Source organism: Habropoda laboriosa, unplaced genomic scaffold (assembly GCF_001263275.1).
Source record: "Habropoda laboriosa isolate 0110345459 unplaced genomic scaffold, ASM126327v1 scaffold78, whole genome shotgun sequence".
NCBI classification, from domain to species: Eukaryota; Metazoa; Arthropoda; class Insecta; order Hymenoptera; family Apidae; genus Habropoda; species Habropoda laboriosa.
In genome coordinates, this window is record NW_017100180.1 from 735,153 (window position 1) to 746,233 (window position 11,081).

At 36.2% G+C, this 11,081-nt stretch overlaps 1 protein-coding gene across 1 annotated transcript in view; it reads left to right on the top strand.

Moving 5' to 3' along the window:
- The window catches only part of LOC108579014, a 65,429-nt gene that overhangs the window by 36,976 nt on the left and 17,372 nt on the right, over positions 1-11,081 (top strand). Inside the window, exons 7-8 of the mRNA XM_017942442.1 lie at positions 287-598; positions 4,139-4,346. Of these exons, the coding sequence (XP_017797931.1) occupies positions 287-598; positions 4,139-4,346 (520 nt within the window). The remainder of the gene's footprint in view (positions 1-286; positions 599-4,138; positions 4,347-11,081) is intronic.

The window sequence follows — 11,081 nt, forward strand, 5'->3', positions numbered from 1 at the left end:
GGGAGGTGAAATAAATACCTGTGAATAAATGAAATAATAAAATAAATGAAAATAAAAATCTATAAAAATTAGAACCAATTACTTCCTTTCCCTTTTGTTTGGAACATAGGCCCAGCAGTACAGTTAAAAATAAATCAATTATCCTATTCTAACTACTAGCGAACCAACGACGACCAAACTCGTTTTCCCCAATTGACAAATAATAATCCTGAAACAACAAAAACCTCATTAATCACCGAAGGACGATAAAGTAAGTTTGAACTGTATAATTTCGTTGCATCGATAGATCCATCTGAAGTAATGCCGCTCGGCGTGGACGAAGAAGAGGAGCGTCAAAGATGGACTCGTCGCAGTAGCACGGTTCGTTGTAAGTCACGGATGACCAGGCAAAGGTCGTACGACGACGAAATGAAGAACGTAGCAGCGATGTCCGGAGGCAGTGGGCAGCACGCGCTTCCGGAGCCTGGCCTAGGACTTCCGGTGCAGCTGCCGAGGCGAGCATCAGCCTACGACGTGTATGCCGCGCCAGGAGTTGTCGGTGGACTAAACGCCATGACCATCGCGGCTGCCCAGCAGAGAGCATCGATCTCCGCGCAAGGTAGAGCACATTGGCCAACGTATTTATGGAATAAACGCTCGTCTCATGGCCTACAATCTAAATCGGCCACGGACTTTGCTTTCTTTTGCAAAAAATATGTTTTATATTAGTTGCTGAGCTATAATTATGTAGATACAATTTTTGTGGAGGAAAAATTGCCAAAATTGAATAGGGTTTATTTATGGTATTAATATAAAAAGATTGTTAGAATGCTTATTGCAAAATTGGACCTCTCGTATCATTTCTGAGCCATAATCATACAGGTAGAATTTTTGTGGAGGGAAAATTGCCTGGCAAAATTAATCGCGACTAAAGCTGCAATTAGGGTGGCGCGATTCTCAGTTACGGATTAGCGAATCTAAAATGAAATTTCTAACATTTTCGTAATTAGAGAATTTCGAGGGATATCAATTAGGTGGGAATTGTTAAACCATCGTTAAACTAGGTTATTATGCTGTTAAGGATAATCTGGAAAAGGAAGTAATTCGTCGAAATGGACTGCCTTAGCCGTGCAAATGAAATTGGGGAAAAAGCGCTACAATGAATGGAAAAATAAGCCGAATAGAAAGACTACTATACGGGCTTTGTACGGAACAAAGCTGTTAAGTAAAAAGAAGCTCTTTACGTACGACCCTCCCTTTGCAAAATCCTCATCTGCGAGCAGTGTAAATTGTGAAATGTTTATCCATTTCTGCATACATTTATGTGTGTAAACGACGAACCGATGCACAAAATACGAATAAATCGGTGTTTCTCTTTTTCCCCCCTCAAATTAAATTAAACAACTGTGCTTGAAATTTTACTTCTAATTTTTTATAATAACTTAAAATAGGATTTCAAGTGCAGAAAACGTATTCGAAGAAATTTTACATTTTTATCAATTTTCCAACTGTACTGTAAATTATTAAACATACTTTTGATACTATCGTGCTGCACCGAATACGTCACCCTAATTTTTCTCGATTTAATAACAACACTAGCTTCAAAAAATCACTCATCTCTTATTTGCAGCTGCAGATACAAAATGTCAAATGTTATTAATCGATTAATTCATCGTACCCAAATATTAACTGTCCGATAGTACTTGGCTTCGTTTTGAAAATTTGTTTTTCTTTCAAATTAACATCAACGATAAGATAACAAAAGCGGAAAAAGACAGACAATTTGAATACGGTAACGTTGATACGCCCACGATGTCAAATAACAGAAATTTTGATTTCATCAACTATGGGCATGGTTAAAGACACGAAGGGATCGCGTGTCGGTTTCGTAATTAAGTATATTAACGTAATTTTTCGCCGCGTGTTTCACCGCGCGGTCGCGGAATCATGTGAAATTTACGATACAGCGACTGCATTAATTAATTCCATTTTAATTACGGGGTGACGTACGTAAGTAGTTGATAAATTGCAGTTTTCCATTACGATATAATGCAACCGGTGGATCCCGATTGTTAACCGCGTTACGTCCACCACTTTAAATATTGTGTCTACTTTTGCAACTCGACCGATCAAATGCGATATCACGGGTGTTTGATAAATTTAACGGCTAATATATTTTTACGAGCTTCCCAGCGGAAACTTCTCTGTTATTTTTACGGACCGGGGAAACTGGTGGAATTAAATCGAGCGAAATCAAGCATGAAAATTAGATAATTCTTTTCTTGATATTCGTACGTGTCCGCTTAAATCCTAATTTCCTTTGATATTAACGCGATAAAGAAATGGTTTTGCGTGACAATGGATAATAAAATTGACGTGGTTAAATATGTTAGCCAAAGGAACTTTTGTTTCCAAGAAAAATTGACTTTTTCAATGTTAATTATGGAAATATAATTTTCAAATAATCATACAAACAGTAGAAAAATAATGTGAAAAGAAGAGATTCGAAATTTATTTGTTTTGCGTAATTTCTATTTACACAAATTCGTATATCACTGATTCCCTTCGTGTTACATTGCCTAAATTCTTCTCAAACCTAATATTTTCAAAATTGATAGGACTAATTAGATTGGACAAAGAAACTTTTGTGAAAAAAAAATTTACTCTTCTAAATAAAGCGAAGAGAAGGATTTGAAATCTTTGTATTTTTTGCATTTTCTGTTTATTACTCAGGTCGCTTAAATTGTTCCCAGATGTAGTATTTATCGCAGTAATTAAGTACGAAGTCATGTTACCCTTCGACCACGAGGTTAGTTGTAAAAGGGCGGTCCATTCGATTATCTTGCCGGTGCCTTTTGAGATCCTTATGTGGCCAGACGAAAGTCCTGCGGACATGTAATCGAGTTTAACTTCCTTCAGGTACTACGGCCCCGAGTTAGTCACATCTATGTCTGCAAGCCGGCCCAAGTCTAACTTTGTTTAATTTTGGTCGGATCTCTAACTGAAACTTTAATCTCTGATGGTCGAAAATACTTTGTAACGAGGTGAACGTTGTTCTAATTCATTTATGCGCTTGTTACGCGGTATTTCAGACTCTAATTTGCCTTCAGTCTCTCACGGAACCAGCCTAAAGAGATTTTCATTCTACACGCGTAATTCGATCATTCTATCGGAAATATTTCTCCCGTATTTTTATATTTAAGCCTGCTTCGTGGAAAGGTGTATCTTTCGTACCTTTGAATTTCACGATTCCATTAAGGGTGTAAAAAGTAAATAATGCCCGGAGAGACTAGATAATTGGATTGCTGTAACAGAATTCTGAATCCGATTCTTTCCCTCACGTGACTGTTCTCACCAATTAAGTTATCTAGGTCGTCGACAAATTCTTCTCTGTTTAAGCCTCGTATCTGAAATGGCTGTCGCCCACACTTGGGTTAGCCTGAAAAATGGCCGTTGTTGCCGACCACGTATAAATCATAAAATTCGGAACAATGCGAGGAGGCAAATATGAGTGCGACGAAAAAGCGGAAGAATAAATTCAGTTTTATGAATCACAAGTGTATCGCGTTAAATTTGGAGTTTGAATTTTTATTAATGGAACTATCCGAACTGGTGACAATTTTTAATTTCCTTGTCACAGGGTGGCACGAATTTTCATGCCAATTTTCACGAAATGTTATAGAAAATGTGGGGAGAAAACAGTCATTCAAGTGACACAATTTATCCAATTTCGAAAACTCCGTATATTCTCCAGGCTGCAAGGATTAAAAAAATGCGAAAAGAGAAATATGGATATTTTTGACCGCGAAAACCAGAAAGAGTGAAAAAGAAATATCGCCTCTTTTTATCCTAAAAACCAAAATGCCCTCTTAGCGACAAAAATATTAACGCACCGAACTTCACTTTCGCCTTTTAATTTTTTATTTACCATTTACTCTTCGACTTACAAAATCAAGTAAAAGTGCGAAAAACTTTTCTGTCGATTATTATATTTGTTCAAAATACTTGTCTACATGCACGTAATACGGAAAACTATCAGAAGTCTGAATATTTCGGCAGAATTACTCGCATCGGTGTCCTTTTATTTACCGTTTACTATGCAGATTCGCGGATTAAAAGGATGTATGCGCTCGCGTAAATGAAATTTCCCCTTTCCCAGGTGGCAGGAAACCAGAGGAAAGACCGTCCGGTCGTAGATCATCGTTTCGAGCAGTGAAGCCGGTGATGCCGTACGAAGTCGGAGCTGAAGATGAAAGTATGATGAACTTGGAAGCATCTGCAGTATCAGTGGTTCCACCAACGGTGGTTCCTCAGCCCGTTTTGATTCCTGACGAGGAACGACGCACTAGACGAAAAGGCTCTCAATTGTAAGTACTGCATTATCTACCTGATAACACTCCTCTGCGCAAGTTGAACGGGTTACCTAAGATATCGTTGAATTATCGTACCTGCCGGAGAGAAATACCGACTTTGGAGATCTTCACGCTGGATTATTATTGTATTATTTGGTGCATTAGAATTATGTACTTGTTGGGACTTGGTTTTGAGAAAAATTAGCGTGAGAGTGTACTGTTAGTATGAAAGTATACTTGAAATTGAAGAAATTCGCGAGATCTGTATAGTTTCGTCATTGTAAATATTAAATTATCCCATAATTTCTTTTCTTTTTAGTGTTTTTACATTATTGTTTTTTTTTAAGGTATTGCATGCATTCTATGTTAGTTTTATTTTTTTAACGAAGATGTTTCTTATGCTATTGATAATCAGACGTGTAAAATTGATATTAGACTTTCGGTTTGTAATAAATAAAAATTCTTTAAAAGTAGGACGGATTCTTTCTATTCCTAAAATATATCTTGTATCATGTTCAAATAAAATTAGAAATTTCTTGATATTCCATAATTTATTTTGTGTTTTTACTTCGTTAAAAACTTAACGTAGTTTAAATTTTATAGTAAATTATTTCTACGTTCAGTTTGCAGCTTTCTTTTTCAACGACAAATTCACACTCAGTTCTTCACGTTTATCGAACATTTTCCCCGATTTTCCTTGTTGCGTAAATTAAGACTTATTTTCCTGTATTCGTCCACGGTACAAAACGATCGTAAAATTCACTTTTAACGCAATTGCAGAGGATGTAAATTACACCGTTGAAATATTAACGCAGATGCATTTTCTCTGGTTGGAAAAAGGGAAAAACGCATCGAAACTTGCGCGGTTTGGTTTAATCAAAACTTACCCGTTAGTTTGCGAAATGAGTTACGAAACAAGTGAGAAACTAGAGATTAAATACTATCTCTAAATCTCTATTTAATCCTGTTACGTTCGAAATCTTTTGCAATAAAAGCTCGGGGTAAATTTAATCGATAATCTCGCGTTACATAAAAGCTCGAATATTTTGTTTCTCTGTTTTATGGGAATATTATAAACTTTATAAATTCGATATTCAGTTGCAGAAACTGAGAGTAATTCGGTATGATAAATAACACAAATCTAAGCTCGACGCAAGTAAACGTCAAGTTTGAAAAAGAATTACTTACTAAAAACAAAAATGCATTGCTGTTATTGACAGAAAAAAATTTTGTACAAAAATTGAAATTGTGGAAAATTAATTTGTGCAAGAATAATTTGTTTTCGCAGTGTAAGATAATTAATGTCTTCCATTCTTTGTAAAGCAGAATCCAAAGTCTTATGAATTTTCTTTGAGGAAATTAGTTTACTCTTGAAATAATTGATTTATTGTGTGTTACGATAATATTGCCATATTTTGGCAAAAATAAGCTCAATATGTGTTCGAATTAAATAGTAATATTCGCTTAATATTCAAAAATAATATTAACATTACCACCGAACACAACAAAATGTGCCTAGACGATACACTAAAAACAGCCAAAAACGAAATAAAACAGCAATAGGAACGAACAGCATCACATCGCATCAAAGACATAAATGGAAAATTCTTCAACAATTGCAAAACAATCACCGAACTACCCAGAAGAGACCAAGTAGCAACGAGCCGAATGCGAATAGGTCGTACAAAGATCTCCCACGCCTCCTAACCAAAGATCCAGCCCCAAGATGTGAGGAATGTAATGTACAAATCTCCGTTGACCGTCTACTCTTACAGTGCTCAAAGTATATGTAGCATATCACGACAAAGGTACTCGCTGAAGCCACACATCAAGGACAACTTGGAAGATAAGAAAAGTCGCGACCTACTGCAATTCATAAAAGAAACCAAACTGTTACAAAAAATACTGTAGTTACACGTAAAACGCATTTACTAAAACGTCGCTAATAACCTACATAGCAGTTGATGCGACGTTGAACCATTATTTAAAAAAAAAAAAGAACATTAATACTATCGATACATTTTTAAATTTTAATTAACGCGAAAAAGAAAGTTACTTTTTTTCCTTCTTTATTTCACCAGGCTATTTACCTTCTATTTTAAGGATATTCGTCACGTTTTCACAATAAAACCGGCAATAAAATGTTTCCAGTTTAGTTATTCCGCTGTTGCGGCAAATGCGTATCAACGGATATTGCATGAAAAAAACAGGAATATATCGTTACTTCGGTCCTTCTTTCTATTTATACATGATAAAACAGAAAGTTCCGTGTCGACCGGCCGATGTGTTCAACCTCACCTCCTTTTCTACGTCCCGAGGGATTACCTTTCTGCAAACGAAATATTTTCTCTTTGAAGAAACAAGATAAGAGACCCACTTTCAAAGCATACCATCTCAGAGGGAACCGAATTTTATATCGAATCGAATAACATTTTACGAGCGTGCTGTGAATTTATTAATTTCCCCACGAATACCGCGTTTGTCATGCTCTCTGTTCCGTTCTTTCCGCGAATTATTCGTTCGCGATAACAATGGAATTTTCTGCGACGGTTTGTCGAATTTGTAAATTCTTCGTAACAAGAAGTAAGAACAATTCTCTTCGTTTTTCTATCGATTCTTCATTCGTTCGCGTTCCAACTTACTTTCCAATATTAAACTTGCACTTTTGCAAGTTTTTCAAGCTTAAAAGTATTTTTATGTTTTTCTCTACTTATTTCGTACGTTAAGTGGGTAAGTCAGGAATCTACGTAATGGAACTTCTTCACGCTGTGATTTGTAATTTTGTAATTGTGATTGATCTACTTGGTGTCTGCGAGCTGGCCAATCCAAGGAAGTATGAATCAACTCGAAAATTTTAAGACGATTGGACCTTTTACGGCTAGAATTTATATTTCAGAAGCTGGCCTCGTGCTCTCGTATAAAATGATCGTATCGTGGCCTAAAGGTACATACCGAGTGACGCAGGTCGACCCGAAGGTACATTGTACGTTCGAAACGTTTGCACAAGAACTGAGCAGAGTTTAGCGTCCATAAATTATAAAATGAAGAATGATCAAATTTCACATGGTGCTTTTCTTACGTTCCGAATAAAATTCCATTTTTTTTAAATACACTCTCGTTATACATCGTCGATAATGCGATTTGGCAATGCAAAGCGTCCTAGGAACTCCCTAATTAATCGCAGACTTGAACTTTCCTGTATAAGAAGATTAATTTTTTTATTTAGACATTGCGAATTAACTGGTCCAGTACTATAATGATTTAGAAATCTTCAGTATCAAATTGATGCTCAGTAGTTTCAAAATCCTCTGTTTTTTGTCACTTGCTATTTATGAAAGAAAAATTTTGAAATTTCAAAAAAATTTCATGCCTTGAATTTCGAACCTATTTTACCATTAACTTCATTTATATTTGGCAATGTCCTTCAAGAATTATAATTAATTGCAGATCCTTAAAGAATATTTCATATAATGGTAAAATAATTTATAAAAAAATGTGAAGAATTAAGTTTCTATTGTATCACATACAGCAGTAATATTATGCTGCAAAAAAGTGTGGACGATTAAGTTTTCATTACACTTCACCGTAATTACATTTCACCTCTTCTAAAATTCCAGACCCTTGAAGAATGTTTCAGGTAATGATAAAATAATTTATAAAAAAAATGTGAAGAATTAAGTTCCTATTGTATCACATACAGCAGTAATATTATTTTGTGAAGAAACGTGGACGATTAAGTTTTCATTACACTTCACCGTAATTACATTTCACCTCGGAGATACGCTGAACAGTGAGCTTACATCGCGTCAGAAGGCACTGTACGAGCCTTAAACCGCTAACTGTCTCGCCAAGGGCAAAAAGAAACAGCGCCAGACATCGTAGACGATTAAGGTATTGAAAAACAGTCTAATTTCTGAAAATCGCGTCTTGAGCTGGAAATTACCAGCATTTCCGCTACATGGTTGCTCACCCCTTTCAACACCGTTTCGCTCTTCTCTTTCCTCGTAAGAGACGCGTTCCCTCGCGGAACCAGCAAAAACTCGAGTAGATTGCAAACACGACGTTCCCGCCACTAGAGAAATAATTAATGCCACACCTATGCACGCAATCTCCCACAAACACGTCCTCCTTCGGCTCTAGCCTCGTTTCCTCTTCGCAGCAGTTGTCGCTGTTCCGCACATCTATCCCGAATTTCCGCGAATTCTCCAACAGGGTTGGTTTCTGCCAATCAGATACTGTTAACCCCCAAGACGAAGCCATTCCCCGATTTTCACTGGAAAGCTTTCCTTAATTTTCGAGAAAATGACATTCCGAGGTGGATTAATTAACGTCACCGATGCTTTGGTATCTCAGGCATGGAATATACCCTCTACTCTGTGTTGTAATACGAACGTGTATGAACGAACAATGCTGTGTGATATCTGGTATATCGTTTCGAGAGATGTAATTATGTTTGGTAAAGGGTGATCTGCAATTTTTTTTAAGTATTTTCTCTCACTTTTCGTATTTTGTGTATTTTCTGTTATGGCAAAAATTTAAGCAATGAGAAACTTATCTTTATAGGTCTAAGAAATAAAAATGAAATTGAGGGTTTCTAGCGTATCAAGGAGAGAAGAATGTGAGCTTTAAGGGTTTGTTGTACCTTAAGGTGTGACATTTTTCGTATCCTATAGTTGATCCCAAATGGTATTTTAAAATTATATTACGAGAAAAATGTAAGTTACGGCATTGTAAGCAATGGGAAATTTATCTCTATAGGCCTGGGAAATAAAGAAAAAATGAAATTGATGGTTTTTAGCGTATCAAGTTGAGAAAAGTGTGAGCCTTAAGGAGTTAATTAAGGTGTGACACTTTTTGTATCCTATAATTGATTCAAATTCGCTTAACTAATTAATCTCTCATCTTTAAAATCAAACTCAATTATAAAAATTCAGAGATAATTAATTTGAATTGTAAAACTTGGTTCGACATAATTTGGTGTTTAAAAAACAGTCGTATAATCGCGAGTATGGTAGAAAATTCGTTTAAATAGCATTCGCGACAGTTGGATTATATACCTGTACAACCATTAGCAGTTTTTCTGTTGCCTGCAATTCTTTCGCAAGCGACAGAGAGTTTTATTTCAGTGTAAAGAATACAAGGTAACAAAGAAAGATGAAACGTCAGAGACCCATTCGATAGCACTTTATCTCCCTCTCTCCCTCTTTTTTTTTTTCGTTGTATCTCTAATCGTTTCGACATTGTAGCTTTGCACTGTTTCATGAAACATTCTGCACATAATACTTCAATCAGAGCTTCAACTGTCTCGCTTTTTATCGGCGTATCATGTACCTTTGATTTTTTTCAAATGGACGACTCAGTGTTCTATTTTATGATCCACAAGGTTATCGAATATCAAATGGAAAAAGCTGTGTTACATATCGTTTCAACAGCAACAGCCACTGAAATATTTCTTACCCTTCCATCGGTATTTCGATGCCGTTTCTCCCTTTCCAAATATCTTCGTTACATTTCCCTACGAATATGTACCTCTATATTTAAAAACCCTATTTCGTACTTTGTACAGTGTAAATAGCATAAATGAACTGTACCGGAAAGATACTGATTATGTTAGGTCGTAATAAATTATTGGCCTTAAGTTATTCTAGATTTCATTAAGCAAATGCATATTTTTTCTTTTCTTTTCAAAAAAAACCCACTTGTTTTCTTTTCTGTGACTTGAACGCTATATAATAAAACAGAATCGATTACCACAGGAATCTTTTTGATTGGGACGAGAAATGATCTATTCCTAAAAACTTGAAACACCGTGAAAATACGTAAATTTATGATAATAAAAGGAACACGTGAGAAATGGCAAATAATAGCGATTCAGAAACTTCTCGGATTAAAGAAGAACTATCAGAAAAACATCCTATTTTTAATAGAAATCTGAAATTAGAAATCTAGAAAAACCTAAACTTTTCTCTAAATATAAGAAGATAAGAAAAACATCAGAAAGGCTACCAAAGATAGCGATTGATAACAACCAACAAGCAAAGTAACTAAGAACAGCATTTTTCGTAACACATCCAGCCAACGACTATTAACCCACGAGATTGCAAAACTCCGAAATTACGACTTAATAACCCGAACAATATCTCTCCCCACAAATTCCCAATTCATAGTTCCCCAAAACAGGAGCGGAAAGGCATGTACATACGTATATTGTCTCGACTCCGACAATTTTCCACGTATCTTGTGGAAATGTACAGCAGTCGAGAAAATTAAAACCAGGATGCCTCGAACGTAGAGCCCCGAGGCGACGACTTAACACAGCGTTAAGGGCCATTAAGGAGATCTCGTAAAAAGCCAAACAAGAAGTTTCGGCCAGTCGTAAGTGAACCACAGAGGTAAATTGTTAACCGATGGCTCCTTAAGGAGAAACAGCTTTGAATTCCAGAGGCTGGATATCAGGATGCAACACCGTTCGGAGAGTTTCTCCAAGCGATTAAAACTTTTCGTTCAAGTTATTCGCTGAAATGTTTCTTCCCGTTGAATCCTCGACTGTTGAAAAAGTTCCCCGCGATTATGCTGCAAGATTTACAATTGCCATTCTTTCGGTTAGTAGCTGCGGTTCTCTATCTTCACGTGGACGTTATTCAAATCGCTCTTTATCGATTGGGCGAAAGTTGGAACAGGTCAGGCAGAAACCACGAGAAACGCTGTGTTTCACTTAATTCAGCACTTTTCGAGCATGAACCTCCTTAA